Here is a 25,285-nt window from a genome sequence, read left to right as displayed (position 1 = left end):
TGGGAGAAGCAGAGAGGTAGAAGCCAAGGCCCAGCAACTAAGCAATGTGTAGTCAGAAAAAGCCTAAGCAGCACTACAGCATCTGTAATGAATTTGATTTTATTGTTAGAGTTGGAGGCGGCTCCATTACAGCAGCTGGGAACTATAGCAGGGAAGTGTGGGGAGGAGCAGAGCACAGCAGCACGGGGAGGGTGGGAGCTAGGAAGAACACAGGCCGGCTCATTTTGGTTTCCACACAGTCATTTGGCCGAGAAGCTGAGCCCTGACGAGCGTCTGGATTTCTCAGTCCGGCAGTAGTCTGGCAGGGCTGCTCATTGGCTTGCTTGGGGAGAGGTCCTCTCCTGGGGTGTTTTTTTTTTTGTTTTTGTTTTTTTTTTTTCCAGCCTGTTTTCATCTTACTCAGTAGGAGTTCAGTTTTAGCTCAGCTTTGTCTCCTTCTTCCCTTCCTCCCTCTCATTTTCCCCAAGTTCTCTGGCATGGCTTCTACCTCCCAGATCCTCTGTCCAAGAGTTTGGGGCTGGAAAGGCAGCCAGTGTTCCCATTTCAGCTGCAGGATGGCATAGTGGAATGTTGGGGGAGTCACATGTTGCTGGGGTGTCAGATGTTGGGATGTCAGGCAGTGACTTATTTTTAACCCATTACACACCAGGCCACAGCAGATGACCACATGCAGAGAAGCCAAGCAGGGGATGACAAGGGATGAGGATAATTGGAATGGGTGGGTGAAAACTTCAAAAGGTCAGGGAGCTTGGAAGAATTCTGGGATTGGGGCTGGGCTCTCCTTGCCCCTTTGTGTTGCCCAATAGGCCTGGCCTGGGCACAGCTCTGGGATGTGAATGATATGAAGCAGGGGCTGGGAGGATAAGTAACTTTCTTCTCTCACCAGTCTATTGGTCAAAAGAGCTTCAAGTTTTGGATTGAGACATTCAGATACGGAGGGAAGCAGTGGGACAGTGTAGCAGCGGTGTACCCCTGGACCCCTGCCGGAACCCAGACCCTGGTGGGTAAGAGAATGGGAGATGGAGGAAAGGGCGCAGCTCTGGGCACCTCACTGACAGAACCCTGCCCTCAGATCACATAAACTAGTACTGGAGAGCCCTCCTTAGGATGCTAAATAGAGATAAAGAGGTCCCTGGGTTTGGGGATATGATCTCACTCCATGAGGGAGGAGGCTGCTGAGACCCATCCTTACTCCCCACCCAATACAAACACTTGGTAGTGTTAGGAGAAGGGGTCACTCCAGGGTTCTCAGGCATTCGATGATCTAATTTTCACCCTCCTTCTATCCTCTTCCTGTGGCCTTTGGTTTTGAAACTCCTCTCAGGTACGGATGAGGGGGAGGGACAACCCCTCCATTTAGCCCAGCCCAAGTTCCCACCGTAAGACAGACATCCTGTCCCGTCTCCCCGCCCCCCCAGCTCCCATGTCCCTCAACCCCAAAGGACTCAGCAATAGCCATTCTCTAAGGGAGCTGGGGGAGCAGATCCTTGGGGAAAGGAGAGTGGTTCTTTCAGAACTCAATCTTGCAGGCGGGGAAGGACTCATCCTGCATGACCACGGTGCTGCTGCTAGCCAGGACCAGGACGTTCAGTTGTTGCTGCTGCTCATGAGTCTGCTGGTACCATTCACGAGTCACCTCTGTGTCATGAGTAGGGATCAGAGTCACCTAGGAGGGAGACAAGAAACGCCTGAGGTGACAGGAGGATGGGGCATCATGCCTGATGGTCTAGGAAGTAGTCCGCTGCCCATAGGAAGGGCTCAGTCCTTTTATGAATAGAGACTGTGTTCCACTATTGCCTCAGAGTAAGCTTCGACCAGACCTCCTCTTTGGCATCCCTTGCCACTCACCTGAAGATTCTCCCCCCACTGGGCCTTGCCCTCCAGCAATGCATCCAGCACAGCCCGGCTCGGCTCGCCATTGACAGGGTCATTCCCACTGACCACATAGTAGGATGCACGCACTCGACGGAAGAAGTCAAGGTCAGCAGTCTTGCCACTGCAATGATTCGGGATATAGGCGAGATCCACGTATACGGGGGGGCCAGAGCTGCCCTTGGAACCCAAGGCTGCTGTAGAGACAAGCCAGGACTCATTGGAGAGGTAAAGTAGAACACTTTTAGCAATCTTCTTCCTCCCACAATCCCTCCTACTCCTGGAGTCTTTGACCAGCCACACCCAAGGCCAACCCATCGTCTCTCCCACTTTTCATGTTATACTTACATGGTCCTGTTTTGAGTCCATTGACTAGGCCTTTGGACATGGGGCTGTGTCCATCCTTTTCCTCTGCTGGGGTGACCTGGCTTGGAGTGTTGCGTGGTCGGGGTGGGACCCGGGATGCTCGATCTGCAGGCCCTTTACCAGGGGTGGGTGAGCGTTTCCCCCGAAGATCCAGACGCCGGGCAGGAGATGCTGGCTTGGCCCTACCTGGGGCCCTGCGCCCTACTCTCCCCTGTGCCTTCTCCTTCTCCCGTAGCTTTTCTACCCTCCCAGATTCTGAGCTGAGCCCCTCGGGGTCAGCCATGCACACATCAGGGCGAGGAGGGGATGGGCGGGGGTCTGGTTGAGGGATAGGGGGTGGGTCATGGCCAGGCCTGGGATGGTGAGTTCCACTGACCCCCCCAGCTTTGTCCACAGGCAGGAAGTCCCCATCTTCATCTGAGTCGAGGGCTGCCTCAGCTGTGATGGATGGGCACTCCTCAGTTTCTGGTGGAACATCAGAATCTGATTGTGAGGAGCCTGAGTCACTGGCTGATGTTGGAGGTGTCTCATCAGCCACAGGGCATGGGCCCCCTGTGGCCCCTGAGCCCCCCGCCCGGCGCCGCCCCCCTCTCCCTACTAGCCGAGCTTCTTCAGTTGAGAGGTCACCTTCATCTGTGGACTGGGGCAGAGGTGGGTTCAGAAAGGATGGGGAGAGTTCCCCGCGGTGGGGCCGGGGCTCAGCAGCACATCCCTGGGGCCCAGCCTCAACCTCAGGGGAGCCACTTCTGGGTTGGCCTCCAGAAGCCCCTCCAGGGCACAGTGGCTGCTCAGGGGAGAGGAGCGTGTCAGGCCGGGAACTCCTCTCCGCTCCCTCAGGCCAGTCCCCACGTTCCCAGGCAGGGCAGGTCTCAGCTGCTTCTTTCTCAGCCTTGGCCAGGGCAGGGCCTGGGGGGTTGGGGCTGGTTTCAGTTGGGCCATTGGTGGCACAATCCCCAGAGGGACTCTCGGAGGGGCTTGGCTTCTTGGTGGGGGCCCCTGTGCACTCCAGGCGGCAGGGCAGAGTGCTATCATCCATGTCTCCAGGCAAGCTTGGAGCTGGAGCTGGGGCCAAGTCCAGTGAAGCTGGGGGTGCTGGGCTCAGAGGAGTGAGGTCCCAGAGGGTGTGGGCAGCTGGTTCCATTCCTGGGACCAGCTCTCCAGACCCCCGTTCTGCAGCCTCCAGGCCAGGAGGGAAGCGCTCAGCCACACTCGAAATCACAGGTGTGGTGGCCTCAGAGGAGGAGCCTTCAGACAGGGCTGGTGAAGCAGGTCGTGGCAGACTGGAGAGGAGAGGGGCCCCAGGAGAGCTGGGTGATGGGAGCTGGGGCAGTGAGGAGTCCAGGCTGGGCGCCTTGGTCACTTCTAGGTACTCATCATGCCGGGCTCTGATGGGGGGCCCTGGAGCCAGGGCCAGAGCTCGGTCCCCAGAGAAGGCGAGGGAGCCACAGGGTGCCGAGCGGGGTTCAGCAGGAGAGGGCAGTTGTGGGGGAGCTGGCTGCAATGAGGAGAAGCCAAAGGCTGAAGCAGGGAAGTCCAGGCTGGGTCGGGCAGGACCCAGGTGTGAGTCCGAGGGAGGGCTGGTCTGTGCCTCACTTTCAGGCCACAATGTGGGGGGCCCTGCAGAGATGGGGTGAGGGGGACTTGGGGATTGGGCCTCTTTCTCTGGCTGTTCCCGAGCCCCCTTCTCCAGCTCTGAGTCACTAGTGCTGTCATCCCAGTGACCCTGGCCTGATTCCTTGGGGGATGGGGTTCTCCTATCTGGGCTACAGCTCAAGATATTACCATTAAGAGCGGCGCTTGGGCCTTTGCTCAGGGGGATAGGAACACGGGGGGGCACTGCAGGTGGGGTAAGGCTGGGCTCCCCACTCGGCACTGGCTCAGGTTCCTGCCTGGGGGGTAAAGTGGGTCCCGCCAGGGCTGCATAGCTAAAGGTTGGGGTGTCAGACTGGAGACTCTTGGGTGAGACAGGAGATGAAAGCTCCTTCTCTGCAGATGGGTTTCGGCCAGCAGCCTCCTCCTTGGCTGAGATGCGTGGGGGCCAATCCCCAGCTGCCCCAAGCGGAGGCTCTCTAGTGGGGCAAGCAGGGCCAAGCCCAGTAAGCATCATCTGCTCATAGATGTCTGCGTACTGAAAACTTCTCTCATCAGGATAGGGTGTGGGCTCTCTCTGCTCGGGCTCCATCTGCTCAGGCTCCTTGGTGGCATGGCTCTCGCTGGCCTCTGGGACCTTTGAGCTTTGAGGGCGGCTGCCAGGAGCCCCAGCTCCACCTTCTTCTTCCCTTTCCCCTTCAGCCTTGCGGTAGTCCTTCCCCAAGGGGGAGTATGGCCCACCTTCCAACTCTGCTGCTGCCTCCTGCACTGCAGCCACCACACTGTCATACTCACTTGTGCCCCAGGAGAAGGGCGCAGGAGTGTGTGGCTCTGGAGCAGGTGTGGGGGGAGCTGGAGCTGGGGTGAGGGGTGCAGGGGGCAGGGTTCTGTCCTTGGGCACCCATGGTGGGATGTCAGCCAGCCACGAGGGGGTGGTGGGCTCGTTCCTCACAGGTGCCATGGGCTCAGGCTCTGGGATAGGGCTCTCTCGTCCTGGGGCTGGAGGAACCCTCTGTCCAACCATCTCAGGTGGGGAGGCTGGAGGAGAGATGATCTCAAAAGGTGAGCGGGGCAGCTTGTCCTCCTCCTCTGGTGGCAGCCCAACTGGTGACTCAGCAAGCCAACGCTCCACCTCCAGCCCCTTCTGTGGTGAGGACTCCTGGAAACCCTTGAAGTCTGAGGCCCAGGGGCTCTGGGCAGTGTGTTCCAGTGGGGGCACTTGTTCATCGTCTGGCCCTTCATCGAGGAAAGTGCTCTCCCGCTCTTCTGTGTACCGTGGCCGGGCCCCGGGGCCGTCCAGCTCATGAGGAAACCACACCTTGCGCTCACAGCTCAGCTCCCTCCAGTATGTGTCCTGTTCTAGGCCCACATCCTCTCTGCCCCTCCAGTACCTGTCCTCCTGCTCAGGAGATGTGTCCTCCCATGTCCGGGCAGGCTCTTTCTGTTCTCCAACTGGCTCCCCTCTGGATGGAGATGTTTCTTGCCACTCCTGGACCACATCCTGCTCCTTCCAGTACTTCTCTCCCTGATCCCGGGCCTTGTCCTCCTGCACTGGGCTCTCTTCCAGACTGAGAGCTTTGGTCTGCTCTAGCAGAGCTTCTTCCTTCTGTTGTACAGCCTCAATTTTTTCTGGAGATTTTTCCTCTAGGACCTTCTCTTTTGGTTTCACGGTTTTATCCTCCTGCACTGGGCTCTCCTGCTCCTGAGTTTTGTCCTTGTCTTCCAGAGCCTTATCTTTCTCTTCAACAGCCTTATTGTTTTGTTCCAGGGCTTCAGCCTTCTGTCCCAAGGCCCAGTATTTTTGTTCTAAGGCCTCGTCCTGCTGTTCTTGGGCCTTGCCTTTTTGTTCTAAGGTCTTTTCCTTCTGTCCATGAGCCTTGTCCTTCTGTTCAGGGGCTTTGTCTGTTTGTCCTAAAGCCTTGCCCTTTGGTTCAGAGACCTTGTCCTCTGGAGGTTTGTCTTTATGTTCAACGGCTTTGACTTTTTGGTCTAAGGTTTCATCTTTTTCTTCTAGGACCTTGTCCTTCTGTTCCAGAACCTTGTCTTTTTGTTCTAAGTCTTTGTCTTTTGGTTCCAGGGCTTTGTCCTGGTGTCCCAGGACTGTGACCCTTTGTTCTAAGTCTCTGCCTTTTTGTTCTAAAGCCTCATCTTGCTGTTCTACAGCCTTGTTCTTTTCTTCCAGAGCCTTATCTTTCTGACTAATGGCTGTATCCTTTTGCTCTACAACAATATCCTTCTGCTCCAGAGTTTTGTCCTGCTGTAGGACTTCATCTTTTGGTTCAGGTCCCTTGTCCCTCTGCTCTGGGGTTCTCTCTTTCACCTCTGGAACTTTACCTTCCCACTCCATGGCAATGCCCTCCATGGCAGGGCTTGGCAAAGACTCAGGACTCTTGGTGAGGGAGCTATCAGGTGTCAGAATGTGTTCACCAGGGCTGGTGATCACACCAGGTGAGTGCTTCCCATCTCCCAACAATGTAGAATGAAAGAAGGGGCTGGCAGGTAATTTTCCATCAGGGCTCTCATCTGTGATGTCTGCCAGAGCAGGATATGCAGTGGTCCCATCTGTGGGAGGTGACACTGTGGATGCACAGGGTTCTGGAATAGATGCAGGCACTACGTGGTGAGAGGTGTCCTCAGCCTGCATCAGAGGCCCCTTTTCTTCCTTTCCAAGGCTTAGTTCCCCAAAGTGGAGGGTGCCAAGGTTTTCTGGAGAGAGCTGCTTAGAGGAGATATCGAGAGAGGTCTCCTTGCTGGGACTCTCTTCTGAGAGAGAAAGTGACTGTGTGTCTTCCGGAGATACCTCTGGCCAAAGGGCTTTGTGTAGCTGCTGCTCTATCAGGCCACAGGGAGACCTGGGGATGCTTTCCTGGTTGGCTGTGTCTGGGGAGACCACACTGAGTACAGATACGGACTCTGCATCTTCAGGGGAAAGGCTTTGGTCAGGAAACTGGAGCACCTCATCTTTCTGAGTTTCACCAGGTTCTTGGAGTGATGTTCTCAAATCTCTGGGAAGGACTTCTGTTCCCAGAATTGGGCCTGTGGGCTCTCTTGCCTCCACAGTCTCAAAGACTATTGCTTTGTCCTGTTCTGGCAACAGTTGGATAGTGCAGCCTGTATGTCCCCCAGCAATGCTGACAGGTGTTTCCTGGGCATGCGGGCTCCTGGGAGGAGGCACTTTTCCCTCCTCCTCTAGTGTGACCTCTTTAGGCCCTGGCTTAACTATCTGCTCTGTAGCATCTTCCTTGCCCTCACCTGGTGCACGCCTAGTTCCTCCCCAAGAGCCTGCTTCCTGAAAGTCTTGGGGCTCAGACTTTTCTTCCACCGGGGACTGATGAAAGGGTGTGTGGGTGGCACTGGGTGGGCCAGATGGTGGAGGAGAGGCCATCTTCACCGTGCTATCATCCGGGCTGAGGCAGCGCTCCTCTACTTCTCCAAGGACTGGTTCCCCTGGATGTAGGGTATGCTCAGGGGCACCAAACATTGGGGCTCCAAATTGACTAGGAAGTTTCTCAGACATCTCTACATTTATGGTCTCCTCCTCTTCCTCTCCCAAGGCTTTCTCTCCAGGCAAGCCTCTCCCTACAATCTCTCCTTTCTTCTCTGACTCCCCAGTCACAGAGAAATCCTCACAGGGTGGTGATTTGAAGCCCTTGTCTTCTTCCAGGGAGGAGGTGGGTGAGATGGTTCCAGCTGATGGCACATAGTCCAAGCCCTGAGTGGCTTCAGTGCGGGATGAGGGGATGCTTGTGACTGTGTCAAGCAGTAGGGAGCTCTTGCCTGTCTCCTCTGTCTGGGGAGCTGTGAGTGAAGCCACAGACTGGTCCTCAGCCACGGATGTGGCAAAGGAAGAAAGCTTGTCGCACTCAGTGATTGAGGTGGCCGAGGACACGTGCTCCTCTTCAGCCAGAGGGGCAGCCACCATGTTGGGGGGATAGGTGAGTTCAGTCTCTGGCGCTCCATAGCCTTTGCTGGAGGCAGCAGGAACAGCACTGTCTGTAGGCTGGCTAGCCTCAAAGGGACCAGGACCTTCAGGCCCAGGGAGGTCATATGTACTTGTAGGAAATCTAGGTGGAGCTGGGCGCTCCTCCGGCTCCTCATGAATCTCCTCATCTGAGATGGTCTGCTCTGTCTCTGAGTAGCCAGGGATTGTTTCGTCCTGGATGTAAGAGACATGCTCAGTGGCTCCTGCAGGTGTGGCCAGGCTGCTTAGGAATGACGAGGTCTCCTTCTCAGGAGCCTTGCCCTGGAGTCCTACTTCCCGGCCCCCGAGGGCCTCCCTGCCCCTTGGTGTTGCCTTCAAGCCTTCCTGCATATGTTTTTGGTAAAAACCCTCAGCCTTTGTCTCTTCTTCTTCCTCCTCATCTGAAGGGTGCAACTCCTCCATTTCTTCTAAGTCGGCCTTCTCTATCACATCCTCCTTTACCTCGGGTTCACTTTCCTCTCTGGCTTCTGTTCTATCGGGGAGCCCGTCTGCTTCCTTCTGCTTCTTTTCCTCCCAGGTATCTTTCTCTTCCTCTGTTTCAGCCCCTGAGTCTGGGCCTCTATCCTTACCGCCTTGTTCTTCAGGGATGTCTGAGACAACCTCTCTCTCCTTCATCATAGGCTCCTCTTGTTCCAGCCCTGGGACAGAGGGTGGTATCCCCTGGCCATTTGTGCTCGGGGCTCGCTCCTCTGCAGTGTCTGGAGGGAGTGGTTTCTCTCCTAGTCCTATGTCCCTTTGTTCAGCCAGCAACACCCTCTCCTCACGCTTCATCTCCTCAAAGTCTTGTGTGAGGTCCTCTGGTGAAGACAGAGCTAGTTCCCTGTGCCCACTGACTATTGGGGGTGGTACAGCCCCCTTCTGGGCTGGGGGTGTCCGGGGCTCAGAAGACAGCTCTTTCTCTGCACGAGCAGCCCGACTCTTGTCCATTTTGACCCTGCCAGGGGCCTTGGCTTTGTAGAGGGTCTTACGCACCTCAGGGGTAAAGGGCTTCAGGTCTGGCTTGGAAATTTTCTTGACCTCGGGTTTGGTATCTTTCCTCTTCTCCTCCTTCTTGGCATCTTTCTTCTCCTCCTTCTTTCCTTCATCCTTCTTGAGCTCCTTTCTCTCCTTCTTGATCTCTTTTTTCTCTTTGTCTTTTTTCTCTTCCAGCTTTGATATCTTTTCTTTCAGGTGCTTCTTCCCCACCTTGTCTTTGATCAGCTTTCGTTTCTCTGCCTTCAGGGCCTCACTCGACTCAGTCCTCACCCTCTCAGGCTTGGTAGGCTTCTCTGGGGGCTTCTCAGATGACTCCTTTACTTTTTTCTCTGTCTTGGCTAACTCCTTGGCCAGTTCTGAGCGGGCTTCCTTGGCTCCCTCTTCAGCTACCTCCTCCCGTTTGGCCAGCTTGCTCACAGCTGTCTTGGCAGTGGCCTTGAGGCTCTCCCTGCTGTCAGCCCGCTGTTTGATTTTGCTGGGTTTGAGGTTGGCAGGCACAGCGCCAGAGGCCAAGTCCTTCTGTGTCGCCACAGGGTACCGCAGGAAGTCCAGGTGCCGAAGCTTTTCCAGGCCCTCCAAGATCTTGTTCTGGGGAGCATTCCCTGGAAAAAGCACACGGACGATCTTCTCGGTGGGGTTGGCTGGTAGCCAGACCACCAGAGCAGTGATAGAGGTCAGGTAGGGCACCGAGATCTCAGCCTCCTTCCCGTTAGCCAGCACGATGCCTGTCTTAGCTTTACTGTTGCCTGCCCACTTTTGCATGAGGAACTGCATCTCCTTGCTGTCCTTGACAGGGTTGAGGACGTACATGTCCAGGCGGCCCACACCCATCTTGTGGAAGAGGGTCAGCGGTTCAATGGTGTTGCTGACCACACGGTACAGAGGTTCGGCCTGGATGCCCAGGCGGTTTAGGTGTTGCAGAGTGAGGCAGGCCTCCTCAATGCTGCGCTTGGCTTTTCGGGAGGCATCAGGCAGCCGCAGCTTATCCGGCACGTTGAAGAAGACAACTCCAAGCTCAGGGGAGATGAGGTTCTTCACCCAGTCGCTGTAGCTGCTAGAGCCCTGCGACTGCTCCTCCTCCAGTTCTGCCACTTTGCGCTGCAGGAGCCCATTGATGCCTGGCAGGTTGTCTGCTCCGATGTGTGTGAGCAGCACCGAGTCAATGCGGTCCAGGTGCCGCACCAGCTTCCAGAAGCAGGACTTGCGATCAGAACCACCATCCACCAAGATGTTGAAACCGTTGACGGCAAAGAGGGCAGAGTCTCCACGGCCACCAGGGAAGATGTAGCAGCAAGGCTTGGAGAGCTTGAGGAAGCCCCCTGAGGTGGGGGGCTCCAGCAGGTCAAAGGGAGATGGCACATCCACAGTCTCAGAGACATACTCGGAGAACTCGGCCACACCATCCATGGTGGGCAGCGTGGGCTCAGGGTTTAGTTGGAGGTGCAGGGTCTCTTGGGAACTGGATAGGCCCAGGTGGCTCCAATCACCCTCCCCTAAGCAGGAAACAGTGAGGAAGGCCTGGATCCCAGGGTCTCTATTGCTGAGCAATTGGGCAATCTAGAAGAATGGGAGATGAAAGGCTGATCAGGTCAGGTAGAGACCTGGGGTCGCCTTAACCCGACTTAGATTCAATCTGCTAGTCTCCACCACTTTGCAAGGGGATTTCCTCCTACCTTTCGGCCAGAGCTCACTCTGGTCAAGCAACATGAGAATTTCCCATCCTTGGATCCCTCCCCACAGCTCTAGTCCCACCCCATTTTTTGTTCCTCGCAGATACGCAGACGTGGACCTTACCTCTGGGTTGTGAAGGACCTGGGCAAAGTTTTGATAAGAGTAGGTACCACTCTGTAGGATGAGGTCTCCCCCAGGCTCTAAACTTTGCCCACTCAATATCAGTAGTTTATGAGCTGATGGACTGCTAAGGAGATGGTGAACCTGGAAGGGAAAGCGGGGAGTGGTCACAGATGTAGGAAACCCAGGGAAGGGCACTGGATGTTCCTGCTTCCCCGCAGTACTGCAAGGACACGTTCCCCACTGGTAGGCCCACAACATCTCCAGTGTGGGGCTGGGGAGCGTAAGGCGGCTTAGATGGTTCAAAGCCAAGTCCAGGAATTCTTGGCCTTACAGCAGTAGTACCAGAAGAGGTGGGTTATAGCGCTTCCAGCAGGCCCTCGTGGCAAGGCCCAGGCCCTGGTCTTACCTCAGAGCTGATGCTGTCGGCACTGGGGTTTACCAGGATGATGGTCTCTAGGATCTCACTCTGGTGGGAGAGGGTCCTCTGGCCTGAGGGAGGGAGAGATGCAGGATTTTGTATTGAAGAGAGTGGGTATAGACTAAAGGGGAGAGGCATTGCGTGGGGCAGGAGAGAAAAGAATATACTATCAGAAAATGGGGCTGAGGGGAAAGAGGAGCCTAGCTATCCTTAGATCCTGCCACTTTGGATACTGCTGAGTAAGGTCTAGGAACTGGCTCCTCTAGCCCTTCCCTTTCAGGGTTTCTTCCTCCCCCTCTCCCACACTGGCAGTTTTCTCACTCCGTTCATCTGCCACACCCTCTGCCTGCTCAGTCTGGTACCCCCACCCCCTCCGCCTGGAACTCCTGCCTCAGGCCACCCTAGTGACAAGAAGCTTTTGTCCCTCTCGAGCACTAAGCTCCTGGTGCTGCCTGGGGATGGGGGGCTCCGCTGGAGGGAGGGGCTCCCGGGATCATGATCCTTACTCAGCTCTCTCCCCACTAGCCTGCCTCTGTCCTGGGCTTTCGCGCCAGCAGAATCCCTGGAAATAAGGATATAGACACTTCTTCGCAGTGTCTCCGGACTCCTCATCCTCCTTTCCACCCCCTATCCAAGGCCAGAATTCCCATCCCAAAAGACTCAGTTTCTATCCCTCTAAGCCTTTGGGGTTTTACAATTCAAAGAGGAGAAATAGGCCTGTAATTTCTCATTCTGTTCTCTACTTCCTCAGAGGCTAAGCCTGCACTTACCAGAATGCCCACAACCATGCCGTTTCCACCACAACTCCCTCTCCCACCTCACCTCCATAACTGCCCCCTCCCCCCCGCCCCGGAGCACAAGAGAGGCCTGGTTCACTGCCCCACACCCCCTCCCATGTGAACAGTTTCTTCTCTCATCCTTGCCCCTCTCCTATGGGCCCTCTGCCATGGAGATGGCAGACCACAAACTGGAGCTAGGGGTCCGCAAACAAGAAACAAACAAGGGCGGAGAGATTCAGAGTGTTTCCCAGGCCACGGAGAAAGACAAGACAACCTCAAATTCCCTATCTACTTCCCTTCTCCAGACTCACAGGAAACACCAAGCTGTGCAGCAAAAAAAGAGTGGCAGGTTCAAAAATAAGGAAGGAGGATGCTGCCATCCTCTGTTCCTGCCCTTCCTTGCAGACAGACTTGAACACATGGCCTGCGAGTGGGTTGTCTGGGAGATATTGGTGGGAGAGCTCATCATCTGTCCCCTAGATTATGGGACCCAGCCCTCTCCTTTTTCTGGGGTTTGGATGAGAGAAGCCTGGGGCCAGGGCCTTTGTTAAGGGGAAGAGCCCTAGTGCCAGGATCAGGCAGATCTGGCAGCATGGGACAGCACTTACAGCTGCAGGGGAAATGCGCTATGGACGGTGTTCGGTGGTGTTCGGAAGAACAAACCTCATGGGTGGTGGGTGGGGCCCAAAAGGAGTTCAAGGGTTCTCTTCTATTAACTTGGGAACCGAGGGAAGCTTTGAGGTCAGTTCAGAGGATGAGAACCACCTTAGAGACAGGCTGGGGCAGGGCTTGGGCATGTGAGGGGTATCAAGGTTTAAGGAAGGGCCAGGCTAGCGTAGGCAGTTCCTGCCCTCCTCACAACATATACGCACAGGGCCACACATTCAAGCTAGGAGGGTCTAAAGAGAAATAGCTGTGGTACAGACTGATTTGCCTTCTAGCTACCACTCTTCCTCCCCTCAGTGGACCATTCCTCACAGTCCCTTGTGTATAACCACTAGACTTCTCTGATCCCCGTTCCTGTCTTGGCGAAAGGCCCTTTTCCTCACCCATGTGCTCTCCAATTCTGACCGGCAACTACATGGTCTATATCCTGCACCCCTCCTTTTGAGGCCTGGGAGAAAGCCCTATTTCTTCTGCTCCCCAGCAATCCCACTGAAGGGAATTGACTTGTTTTTCCTTTTTCTTTGGGGAAGGACTTCTTATGAGGCAGGGGCACTTCCCCTTGGCCAGTGATGACCAGGGTAGAGGCGGGCTGGGGTGCTGAGGCTGAGCAGGCAGGAGGGCAGGTGTCTCCGCAGTGAGGCAGAAGGGGGGGGGCCGCTTGGGCAGCTGCAGTATGCCGCAGTGTGTGAGTGTGTGTGAGTGTGCGCGCTGAGCTCAGACTCCAGCTCCGCCCCCACCCCCCACCCCAGCATGACAAGTCATTTTCTTGGCTGCCTCTGCATGGGGGGTGCGGAGGGGGGACACAGGGAGAAGAAACTGGCGCCTCTGTTCCAGAGCCCCCATCTTGGGGAGAGAAGCGGAGATGGGGTGGAGGTGGGGCTGAGACTTGGGACCTGTGGGGTTGACAGGACTGGGAATGCAGGGCAGCTGCTGGGGAGGGAGTGCTCTCAGTCTCCAGAGGGAGCCAGAAGTGGGGGCTTAGAGTCCTGGTCTCAAGCTGGCCGCAGGGAATAGGGAGCGGGGAGCCCACTGTGAATAGGTTGGTCTGCAAAGAGGCGTGTGCCACGTCTTAAGGACCCTTTCCTCCCTTTTTCCCCCCACGGTGTCCCCCACCTCCCCTTACTTGGCAAAAATTCGCTATTCTGCTCACCCCCAGCATAGGAGCAGCTGAGCAATCCAGCAGCTGACACCAGAGACCCTCCCATTAGGCGCAGTCCCATAACATCCGCCTTTCCTTCAGATTCTTCTGCCTCTGCCCGAAGATATAGCCCCCAAACTCCTCCAGCACCGCGGGCTGCCAGGCAGAGCCAGTGACACCACCCCCTGCTGCTGCCCCAAGGCTGATGTCTCCCAACCCAGCCCAGCCAGAGAGGTGGACTGTCACAGTCCCGAGCCCCACTGGCCTCCACCTGGCCCTCGGTCCAGGCCGATCCCACAGTCAGTAATGTTCATCTTCTCTCTGTTCCCCTACCTTGCCCATCCTGCTGGGCTAATTCCAAACACACCAGATTAGGTATCAACTCCTTTCCCATTACCCCTACCGCAGCATTCCCCCATCCCCCATGCAAAGCCTTTCGGTAAGGTTCTTACCCTGGGGTGTGGGCGGGAGCCCCTCATGGAGGCTGCAGCTCCGGCCTCAGCCGGCAGCTTGAGGGAAGAGTCTGCCGCACTTGGGGTGGTGGTGGTGGGGGGGGTGCTTGATGGGGAGGGCGGTGCCTGGGCGGGGAAGAGGGGCTGGTCCATGACGAGGCACTGGAGATTTAACTGTTTCTTTGCCTTCATCATGTCAGTGCTCTGGGGCTTCTGCTTGGCTCTGGGGGGCTGAGGAGTTGTCTAGCAGCTCAAAGAGCCCGGGTGGTCCCCAATGGCCCACAGGGCCCTTCTCCCCCCGATGCTGTTTAGTCAAGACATACTCTGTTAGCATCAGCCAAAAGCCCTGTGTTAGGGCACACTGCAGGGATAAGGAGGTATGGGCTGCCTGGGCCCTCCCCCTTTCCTCAGGAACCATCTGCCGCCTCTCCCTTCAGATCCAGGGAATGACCTTCAGTTCCTGGAGGAACAGGAGACAAAGGGGCTGGGACCCGCAAGAATGAAGAGTGAGGGGGCTGCTTGAGATGAAGGCTGGGGATGGGGTTGTGCCGAGTTCTGTGGGCTTCTGAGCCACACTGCAGAAACCAGGGGAAGGTAGAAATAAGTCTCATTTTAGATTGCAGGGTAGGTTGAAATTCCGGAGTGGACACTCGATCCCTAGCCCTTCCGGGGTGGGGCACAGGGACCCTGGGTGCTGTATGTAGTTCTGTGCCAAGTAGCTCCACACTAGCACTGATACTTGGAATTTTTGGGTCATTGAATCTGAAGAGGCTGGGTACTTTCTCCTTTTCAGTGAAAGAGTTAACAGGGACCAAGGAGGATCACCAGGGCCCCAGGCCCAAGCAAGATTTTCTTACTATAGGCCAATTATTAAGTGCAGCATAAAGAACTCTTTGGGTTAAAAAAAAATCTTATGACTTTGTAGGGTCTTGGGTCCCTGTGCTCTCCTTGTCTCTGTACCTTTCTATTTCTCTCTGATGTCTCTTTCTTATACTATCTTAATCCTTCCAATGTTGGTCCTGTTTCCCTTAGTCTACCTCTGTCTCAGGACTCAAAAGACTCAAAGGGAGGATCTTGAGAGCTCTAGCACACAGTTCCAAACTGGAACTGTGGGATGCTCATGCTCCCACAAAGTCCTTCCTTGCCCTCTTCCCTTCCATCAACCCTCACCAGTCCTGGCCAACTCCTAATGCCTTCCACACATTGACATCCACCCACTCAAACCCCAGCACCAGCCCCACCCTTGCCCCAGACTGCCAAGAGCTGCTTTTGAAGGTCAGAGAAGCCAAAATAGTCTTTGCTTTCAGCATCCCCCTTCCCCCTCCCTTAACTGTAGCCAGAGGAGAGGAGGAGCTGAGTCACCAGAACTGGGGGGGAGGGGGGGTGGGGGGAGGAATCCTTGCTTAGATCCGGAGATGCAAAGCAGCAACATGGCAACAGCCCCATTTGGATTGAGGAGGCCATCTGCAGAGATACACAACACAAACCAGGCTGAGTTCTGAGCATCACAAAAGAAAAACGCCTCCCTTCTGCAACTTCATATTTCTTACTTCTTCCCACCTCAAACCTTCTATCTCCTACCTGCTTTCTAGAGCTCTCTGGAGTGTGCTAAGAGGGACACTTGAGTAGACATTTGGCTTGAGAACAAAATAACATTTCCCAGCCCAATGCAGAGCCCACCCTTATTCTCAGCTGCTGCCCCCAAGGGCCACACCCTGGGCATAGTTCCAACTCACGCTGGAGTTTTCCTTCAGCCCTCACCCTCTGAACAGCCACCCACCACAACTGACCCTCCACCTGCTGTGTTCCTAGGCTCTGCTGCAATGAAATGATGAGAAACCAAAGAGAGAGAGGCCTGAGCTCAGACCCAAAATGTGACTAGAAGTCCTGGATTTGAGACCTGACTCTACCATTTTATTAATCATGCTGTTAAACAAGCCACTTAACCTCTCTGAAAGCTTGTTTCCTGAACTATAAAATGAGCATAGTGTTAGCACCACCTTTTAATAATGCAGGGAGGAATGAATTGCATAGAAGATAAAAAAGTGCTTCATTCCTAGAATCCTAAACCTGCAGTGCACACATGCCACTGGAAGTCTGTCTCCCTTTTGTGGAAGATTTATGATCAGGGAAATCCTAATCAGAATCTCAGACCAGACCAACTCTAGAGTATACCCTTAGCTCCCAGGTAAGTCCAGAATTGGAGATGCCTGCAGGAAGGGACTTAAAATACTATTCACGTTTGCTGCTCTCTCATTTCAGACAGCAGTGCAGACCCCCAGTTGTAGGGGCCAGTGAGCTACTATATTAATATGGAATGACTTTCATGTTTGCAGAAGTAACAGAACTACCACCTTCAGAGCACATCAGTGGTAATGGAGAGTAACAGAAGGCCTACAAACTTGTCCTTCAGTATGTTTCTTAGAGTCTTAAAATATCAATCATGAATTATAAATTATGAAAGTCTCTCCCTTTCCTGTAGGTGCCCAATAGTAGAATGTTGTTTAAACTCAGTTTTCCATGTCCTACTAGTTTCTGGGTTTGTTTTATAATGCTTGGAAGCTCCAGATTCTCTGCAAGGAAAGCCCCAAGTCACCACTGGAGACTTTCTGGTGCAAAATTCACCTTGTAAAGAAAGCCTTTACCAAATTTGACCGCTAGAAGGAGCTGGGCCACTGACTCTCCATCAATGGGTCCTTCTTTTCTCTGCGTTCGAGACAGTGTGGAGAGGATAGTGGATAGGAAAGATTGCACTTGCCCTGACACTGTAGGATACATGTTTGTCCCCTTTCTCGGCTTTTTGTCCCAGGGTTGAGGAGAGGTAAGAAGGATGGTGGCCTCGCCTGTGGGGTGGGCAGAAAGGATTAAGTCATAACGTGCTAGCATATACCCTTACGCCCACCCCAGCAGCCTGGTTCCCCTTGCCTCTCTTCCAGTGGGAGGCTGAAGGGTGGGGCAGTGTCTGCAGCTGCTCTGGGCTGACTGTTGTTTGTGGGGACAGCTGAAAGAGGAGCCAGCCGGGGTGGGGCTGTGGCTGTCTTGAGCCATGTGGGTTTTTCCAGGAAATTCTCCACTGTTCTCCAGGGACATAGACAGGCCACCATGAAAATGTCCAAACCTAAAAGAAATTCAGTATGCTAAAGTGAGCCCTGATCTTGGGACTATTGCCCTATGCTCCTGGCGGGCACCACAGCAAAACTCTTTGATTAAAAAAAGGTCAAGTAGGTGTTTATATAGTAGCACTTATTTCTGAGAGATGCCTGAGGGTAACAACTATGCATCTCTCTGTAAGTATCTTCCCAAGGATCCCCGAATGTTAATCTGAAGAATGGCTAAGCATTTTGGTTTAAGTTCTGTTCATTCTTACACCATTCCAGGAAGCAGCCGACTCTTAAGTTTCTGTGGCCCAGAGGACAAAGTTAGAGAATTCAGTGTGAACTGTTAACATCAGCAGATACCCCCCCAAACTTCAATTCAGTCATTCATTTTCATCTGCTCTCATCCCCTTATCCAGCTTGCACCAGAGATCCCAGGAGTAATAAATGGCAACACTGTCGATTTTCAATCATCAGTGCTAATGGAGGAAGCCATGACAGGAATAATTCTAAACAGAGGCAGTCTCAAAACAGTGAGTGGCTAGCTTCACAGGAAGCCAGTCACATCAAGGAGATGCCAGCTTCACATCTTTTAAAATGCTGCACATATTCCTAGGATAAAGGAAGTTTAGTCATATTAACCCTCTCATAGCCTCTCTCTAGGAGCATCTCTAGAGGAGTCAGTGATCAGGGAAATGACTAAAGATGGAGCAGTTAGCAGGAGGAGTATGAAGAGAAGGGGAGGTGATTATCCACTACACTGGATAATTGAGACCTATCTGTATGAGATAGGATTTCAGTCACTTGGTGGCAGTGACTGTTGAGTTGGTTGGATTTTATATTCCATAAAGGCATTGGCATATGGATTGGCGTGTCAGCATTTACCGATATCATGACCAGATGCCCACCAATTTATAATGGGACATAGGGCTTTCTGCAGTCTCCCCACAGATACTGACATGGAATGATAGCTCCTAAAATATTTTCTTAAATCCCTAACCCACTTCTCCCACCCAGCAGAATGGGAAACTGAATCCTGTGAACTTTGATCTCAGAGCCAAATCTCAGAGTGTGACTAGCTCTTGTGGCTGCAAATCCAGGAGACCCTGCTTCCACCCTGGATTTGATGGTGCTCATCAGCCTTTGGTACCGGGATTCTGCTCTGCTCTGGAGATCTGTTGGCTGAACCAAAGGAGGAACCAGAAATCCTGAAACCATAGGCTGTACAAATTGAGGGGAAAGTGCTAAACAAGGACCTGGGAAGGTGACTAGGGGACTCACAGGTCTCTATAAAGGGAAGCAAGGAGGCTAGGATATACAGAAAGGGAACACAAAAAGAGAGTGGATTTTTGCATGGGAGATGATTGATCACTCAGTAGAAGTACCTCATTCCTTTAGTGCATGTCAACAGCTGTCCATAAACCACCCTCTTCTCAGGTAGAAATTCTGTTCTGTAGGCTCCCTCCACCATCATACCATCTGTCTGCAAAGGGTACTGGGTATGCAAGGATAACTTTGGAGCTTTGCAACTTTCCCCTCAAGAGTCCCTCCCTTCTGCCCAACCCAAACCTCCCACAAAGCCAGCTCTGCCAGAGAGACTGGACCTCTGCTCTTCTGTAATCAACCCTCACCCAAAGGACTGAGACAAATGACACTAATCCTAACCTTTGACCTCTGAGGAGAAGTGAGCTAGGTGCCGGGTAATGAAGAGTCTCAACTGTTGGTTCAAGTCAAAAGATGATAAGTCAATGTTCCACGAGAGAATCCCTGTGAGAGAAAAAGAAAAAAAGAGGGCTCTAGATAAAGTCAGTGGAGGTGGACTTAGGGGAGTACTTCCAAAGCTCCCAGAAGGGGTAAGGACAGAGAGAGGATAAGGACTGCCATGATCAGCCTCACTGACGTCTTTAAGAAAGGTGGTCTATTTCCCATCCTGTGCCTTTCTTGAGCTTTGCCTCAGCCAGAGATTGAAGGGCAGAGTTTAAGCTAAACTTGGTCATTAGTGAGTTTGTATGTAGTCATTTTCCTGCAGAGTTGCCCAATTGTGATAGAGGTGACACTCAAGGGCCAGTTCCCAGATGCTGGGGACTGCCTTCCTGGGCTTTACAGCTAAACAGTGTTCTAGACTCCCCTTCTATGCCCCCTCCTTGCCTCCACCCCTCCGCAGCTTGCTTCCACCCGCAGGGGGCTCCGCAGCACTGCGCCACAGGCAGGCAACTGGAGAGGGAGGTGAGGACTGAGGAGCTTCTGGCCACGAAGGTCACTCTCAGGTTTGCCACTGGCACTGAGAGATTTAAGATTTGTCCGCGGCTTTCAGAAAGCACCCTGTTCCTGTTCAGGAACCCTAAAGAAGAAACTAAGGTAGGAACATGGACTCTCCAGGGGATGGTGAGGACTCTCAAGACATTTGACCCCAGACACTGCGTGTGGGAGGGGTGCGACCAGAGTGGCCCCAGGGGCTGTGTAGAGCTCCCCTGCCTCGGGGGGATTGCGGAACGCCATGGAATGTGCGGGAGGGATGGGGAAGCGAAGGTTAGTAGCTAGAGACGATATGGACGCATGACATGGAAGATGCAGGTGACCGGGGCTGATAATTCAGATTAACAGGGAGCGCAGATCTCAGTCAGTGCAACCTAGGGATGGAGAATGCAGACGTACACAGATAGCGGAGAAGCACGGGATGGAGAATGCCCCAAGCACGGCCAGGACAGCGGCTCACCTTGTTCAAGGTGGGCCCGCACGGCCTTCAGCTGACTCTCTGTACCGATATCACCGATCACGATGAGCAAAGAGTGTTTCCGCAGGTCCCAGCGTGCTGCCGCCACTGCGGCTCCGGTCTCGCACAGCGGCTCCGCGGGGTTCTGAGCCAGCAGAGCGCCGGGGCTTCGGAGCCCCAGCCCGGGGCTTGTCTCCATGGCAACGCCGCTAGGCCGCCCGGGCCCAGCCTCGGTCTCCATGGAAACTCCGTTGGAGTGCTAGGCCGGCAGCGTCCGCGGCAGGGAGAGTGCGCGCGGTTCTTAAAGGCAGGCGGCAGGAACCGTTCATTGGCTGATGCCTGTCAGGGGGTGGGGCCCTGGCGCCGCAGGGGCCGGGCTGGGGTAGCGATGCTCTGGCCCTGCGGACACCCGCGGCCGAGGGGTGGTGACTGCCCTTGTCATCCCCCTCGCGTTTTCCATAGGGATCTCGGGCAGGGGTGGGGCTCTGAGGGACCCGGTGGAGGGGCGAGTCGATTGCCTTGGCGCCGGAAGAAGCTTCTAGTTAGGATGTTTCCAGATAAGTACTGTCTGGCAATTCCGCAGCCTCGCCAGAACTGAGGAAGCCATATTGTCCCTCCTCTGTGTCTCCCAGTTTGTATCGTTGTCTCCATCTGTGCCGGTGTATTATCATTGTCTGGTGCTTTTTTTTTTTTTTTTTTTTTTTTTTGGTCCCCACGTGCCAGGGTCCTAGATTCCATCCTCGGTTTACTTGTCCTTATTGCCCCAGGCCCGGGAAATGCTCAGGAAGGCTGCGCAGTATTGGAGGGACAGAATGACCTTCCAGCCCTGAGTCCCTGGTGAGTTGCTGTGCCGAAGATAGGGTTTGGCTAGTCTCCATCTCTGCTGAGTGCAGGACTCCAGTGCAATGAGCTCAGACTGCAGCAAGGGGGATCTGAGTAAAACGCAGGAAAGACCTTCCCAACTACAAGTAATGTGACACAGTGAGTTGGGTAAACTCGAGAGACAGTGGTGTTACTTTCCCCAGGGAATTCTCAAAACAGAAGGGGCACTGTTTGAACCGAAGAGGCTGACCAGTCCAAAACCAAAGAACCAGGGGATGGGAAAGAGGACTGAGGAGGCTGGCACTGTTTTATGACCGACTAGAATATTCTTATAAAAATGGTGTGTGCTGTTAAGTCTTACCTCCCCTGTTCCTCAGTGTGTCCCCATCACGTACTCTGCACTCCAGCATCTTCTTTTACCCAAGATTCTGAATCATTCTGTACATGTATGTATCAGATAGAGAGCCTGTCTTTCATGCTTGGGCTCCAGCGGCACTTTTTTTTTTTTGGTCTCATTTGCCTTATATTTTGGGGATAGTACAGGGTAGAAAGGAGCACAGTTCCTGATTCTAATCCCCCTCCTCTCTGGAGACCTTGAGGAGGATTAGACAGTGCCTGCATACTAAGTACCTCACTGCAGTCCTAGTCCTTATCATGGGTCATGTGTGATAGCCGAACAGCCAGTCTACTCTGCAGTCAGTTTGGATATGCCCTTACCTGAAACTGATATTATTTGTCAGTTATATCTCAATTAAAAAAATGGATATGGCTCTGAAAATCCTTTATGTAGCAGAGAAGGAGAAATAAGAGTACTAGCAAAACATCAGATGGTGGTGGTGCTTCACCTTGTATGACACATGAAACAATGTTCCCTTACGTCTCCGCCCCACCATTTGCAGATCTGAATCTGGCAAAGCTTGGAGAGATGTGCGTTCTCCTCTTCCACAATCATACAAGAGTGCCACGTGGAGGCAGAAAGCCAGAATAGGCTGTAGGGAGAAGAAGGGGACAGTTTCCATAGCAACTGTAAAGATGAGACCTTTAACTAGCACAGAGCCTCGGAATAAGGGTCAGCAGCAGTTAACCACAGGCTCTGCTTTCATCAAGTCTGACAAAGAAGTTAGACAATAGATCTGAATGGTATAGGGAAGGACCACACACTGATCAGATGGTAGGGGCACAAATTCAGGTCTATGATCTCAGGCCCTGCTAGAATTAGGTTTTGTTAATTACAGCTGCAAAGGCAGACTATGATAATACTAAAATTGCACATATAGGCTGGATGAGCATTCAGCACGGGCTGTTCTTTAAAAGGCAGAACATGTCATAGAAAGATTGACTGCAGGTATCTCTTAATTATCCCACTCTTTCCTTAGTTAACAGTATCCCAGCCATTGGGTGATGATCCCAGTAGCATCATCATATTATCAGAAAATATTTTCAAGCATCAAATGGCACACAGCACCATGTGCACAATGCTCTATAAAGAAAACTATGGAGGTTAGCATCAGTATCTGTGTTCCAGAATTTTAGAACTGAAGACAGAAAACACTGATGCATATATGTAAAAGGCATAGAAAGCTGAATAAAAATATTAAAGAAATACCTGCATGAATTGCAAAGTATATAAACCTCTATTTTGTGTTTAGGAAGAGGGTGCTGTGGCAGGAGCCTAATAGTAAAAGGATGTCACTCAAAGACCCATCCAAAGGGATTACTGAGCACCTGTGATATGCATGATTGTGAGGAACCCACATTAGTGTGTGGTGGTTATAGAGCCCACTTCTGTGTTTCATTTATTTTATTTATTTATTTTTTTAAAGATTTTATTTATTTATTTGAGAGAAAGAATGAGAGAGAGAGAGAGAGAGAGCATGAGAGGGGGTTGGGTCAGAGGGAGAAGCAGACTCCCTGCCGAGCAGGGAGCCCGATGTGGGACTCGATCCCGGGACTCCAGGATCATGACCTGAGCCGAAGGCAGTCGCTTAACCAACTGAGCCACCCAGGCGCCCTACCCAATGCTTTTCAAACTATCTGTGGTGAAGGACCCTCGAATTGTAGAAGGGGTCGCTAGGGACCTAACACTGAAAGGGGGAGATTAGAGGAGATGCAAAAGGAAGATGCTATCATAGGCTCTTTCCTTGGCTGTGCGCTGCAGTGGGCACAAGGCAGAAAACAGTATAAATCTGGAATAGTATGAAAGGTAATTGTAGCCTTGGCTAAGTGTAAGCCAGTTAAAGGATTCTCAGACCTTCACCAGTTCACAATATCTAGTGATAAGTTATTGAATAGGTACATTATGCACATATTTAACAAAGTAGGAGGGGCGTCTCTAAATTTTTTCTGGAAATAATTTCATGTTTGGCATTTAAATTTACATTAAATTAAAAAATTTCATTGTCCTCATGAGAAAATACGAACTTTATTAGGATTAATTGCACTCATCTTGAATTATGTGTATGTGGGAAAGGAGGGCACCGTAATTCTTTCAATGCTTAAAGTCTCCACAGGACTTAAGCCAGCTCTGATAATTCATAAAGAAAAGACACTGACTCCTCCCTTACTTCCGGCCTGATGAATGTCATGAGTTTTTCTGAGGATCTGAGCTCATTTGGCAGAATTCCAGCCTGCTCTGCCAGATTGCATGGTCTTATCAACTAAAATATCCAAAAGGAGCTGCATGCAGCTCAGATTCCCACCCTGTACTCAGTTCTGCCTATAAAGCATTCTTTACACAGAGAGAGGCGTGTTGGATTACAGGATTGCTGTGTCAGAGGTTTGCCCTTGGCTTTTGGGGAAAATACTATGATCATAATGCATACCAGCAGCCATAGGGTCACCTCTTAGCATGAACAGCTGGTTTATCTGCAGAGGCACTTAGTAAAATAATCTCTAAAAAGGTTGAGGTGGGGGAGAAATCTGCATTTATTACTATGTCTGGCACACAGAGGAGGTCCACAGTAATTATCTCTTGGATAATTTTCCTAATTGCTATTTGTTAACATTAAATAACGGGAAAACACAGGCATTGGATTTACCCTCTCCCGACAGAATATTGCAAAAAGATAATGAAGATATTTACCTCTTTTCCTCCCTTACTCCCTTCATTCTTTTGTTGAAGAAAGTAATTCCCAAAAGTAAAAAAAGAAACATTTAGAGATACTATCTTCCTTTAGCCATTCCACTAGCCTATGAGATGGAAGTTAGTGTTTGGCTGTGGTCACCATTTTCCTTTAGCCTTCTGAGCAAAGCTACCTCTTACTACAGGGACCTCTAAGGATTTTCTTGTGGTGGTGGAGATGCTGATCATAAAGATAATCCAAATCTAAGTGTATAACTTAGTTTTGAGGCCATGCCTGTGTATGAATCAGTGTAGAATAGAGTTGCTTTCCTTGAAGGAATGCTTGGGTTGAAGAAGTATCGTTCCCTTCTCAGTGTCACAAAACCACAATTACCTTTTCCCTTCTTTCTTAGTTCTTTTCTTGAAGATCCTTCAAAATATACCCTAACTTCCCTTTCTAATATTACCTTTTTTTAAAGATTTTATTTATTTGTTTAACAGAGAGAGAGAGAGAGAGAGCGCGCGCACAAGCAGGCAGAGCAAGAGGGAGAAGCTGAGCAGAGAGCCTGATTTAGGGCTTAATCCCAGGACCCTGGGGTCATAACCTGAGCCGAAGGCAGATGCTTAACCAACTGAGCCACCCAGGCGTCCCTCTAACATTACCTCTTGCAAATACTTTGCCATAACCAGCCTTAGTCAGTCAATCTGAGCCACTTGCCTTTCCCTCAGTCATTCTTTTTTTTTTTTAAGATTTTATTTATTTATTTTAGAGAGAGAGAGCATGAGCAGGCATGGGGGGGAGGAGCAGAGGGAGAGAGAATCTCAAGCAGACTCCATGCTGAGTGTGGAGCCCATGGTGGGGCTTGATCCCACAACCCTGAGATCCTGATCTGAGCCAAAACCAAGAGTTGAACGCTTAACCGACTGAGCCACCCAGGCACCCCATCCCTCGGTCATTCTTATACTTTCTGTTTGGGCTGTCTCTTTTTCCTTGGATGCTTTGGTTCACCTTCATTCTCACTTAATGATTTATTTACTTTACCCTTTTGATTTACTTTGTTTATAGAACAAGGTTCCATCTCGTTCCACAAAGGATTTAAGGAGTATGACCAAACTCAAACACAGCTGCTTCTATGAAACTGACTTCCGCAGTTGCCAACTCTGTGCTTTAGTTTCCTCTTCGGTAAAATTATAATAATTGTATCCCACCTTATTGTTATTTTGAAAATTAACTGGGACAATCTCTTAAATATGCTTAGAACAATGTCTGGAATTCATTTACTTATTCATTCATTCAGTAGTATTTATTGAGCGCTCACTGTGTGCCAGCACACACAGTACACAAAGACCCCTGCTCTTGTGGAGCTTACATTCTAGTGGGGGAGACAGATAATAAATAGTGAAGAGGTAAATGTTATAGTATGTCAGAAAAAGTTTAGTGCTGTGGCAAAAAAGAAGGTATGGTAAGGGTGACTCAGAATGCTCATAGGGGGGCGCCTGGGTGGCTCAGTTGGTTAGGCGACTGCCTTCGGCTCAGGTCATGATCCTGGAGTCCTGGGATC

The 25,285-nt window shown here is 52.1% G+C and overlaps 2 protein-coding genes across 2 annotated transcripts in view; one reads left to right on the top strand and one right to left on the bottom strand.

Annotated features, from left to right (window-relative positions):
* Positions 1-81: 81 nt before the first annotated feature.
* On the bottom strand, positions 82-20,104 carry MAP1A (microtubule associated protein 1A). Its single transcript, XM_025884046.2, has 7 exons — positions 19,844-20,104; positions 18,793-18,894; positions 10,986-11,068; positions 10,580-10,720; positions 2,221-10,342; positions 1,849-2,069; positions 82-1,666 (listed from the first exon to the last, which is right to left on the bottom strand). The coding sequence occupies exons 1-7, from the start codon at positions 20,079-20,081 to the stop codon at positions 1,511-1,513; spliced, it is 9,063 nt and encodes a 3,020-aa protein (XP_025739831.2). The 5' UTR covers positions 20,082-20,104; the 3' UTR covers positions 82-1,510.
* The window catches only part of TP53BP1 (tumor protein p53 binding protein 1), a 95,200-nt gene continuing 89,255 nt past the window's right edge, over positions 19,341-25,285 (top strand). The window contains 1 exon segment of the mRNA XM_025883854.2: positions 19,341-19,485. The gene's annotated coding sequence lies outside the window, so the exon portion shown is untranslated.

Source organism: Callorhinus ursinus, unplaced genomic scaffold, assembly GCF_003265705.2.
Source record: "Callorhinus ursinus isolate GAN/ISIS: 27379988/994484 unplaced genomic scaffold, GSC_fseal_2.0 scaffold25, whole genome shotgun sequence".
Taxonomy (NCBI): Eukaryota; Metazoa; Chordata; class Mammalia; order Carnivora; family Otariidae; genus Callorhinus; species Callorhinus ursinus.
This window is presented reverse-complemented; position numbering and strand designations above follow the sequence as displayed.

What these genes read in the sequence shown, in the direction of transcription:
- MAP1A (XM_025884046.2), bottom strand. Translation starts at nt 20,081, where the DNA reads ATGGAGACCGAGGCTGGGCCCGGGCGGCCTAGCGGCGTTGCCATGGAG. An exon ending in GCGGGCCCACCTTGAACAAG is followed by an intron (nt 18,895 to 19,843) that starts GTGAGCCGCTGT and finishes TTTCTCTCACAG; the next exon opens with GGATTCTCTCGTGGAACATT. An exon ending in TGGACTCAAAACAGGACCAT is followed by an intron (nt 2,070 to 2,220) that starts GTAAGTATAACA and finishes TTGTCTCTACAG; the next exon opens with CAGCCTTGGGTTCCAAGGGC.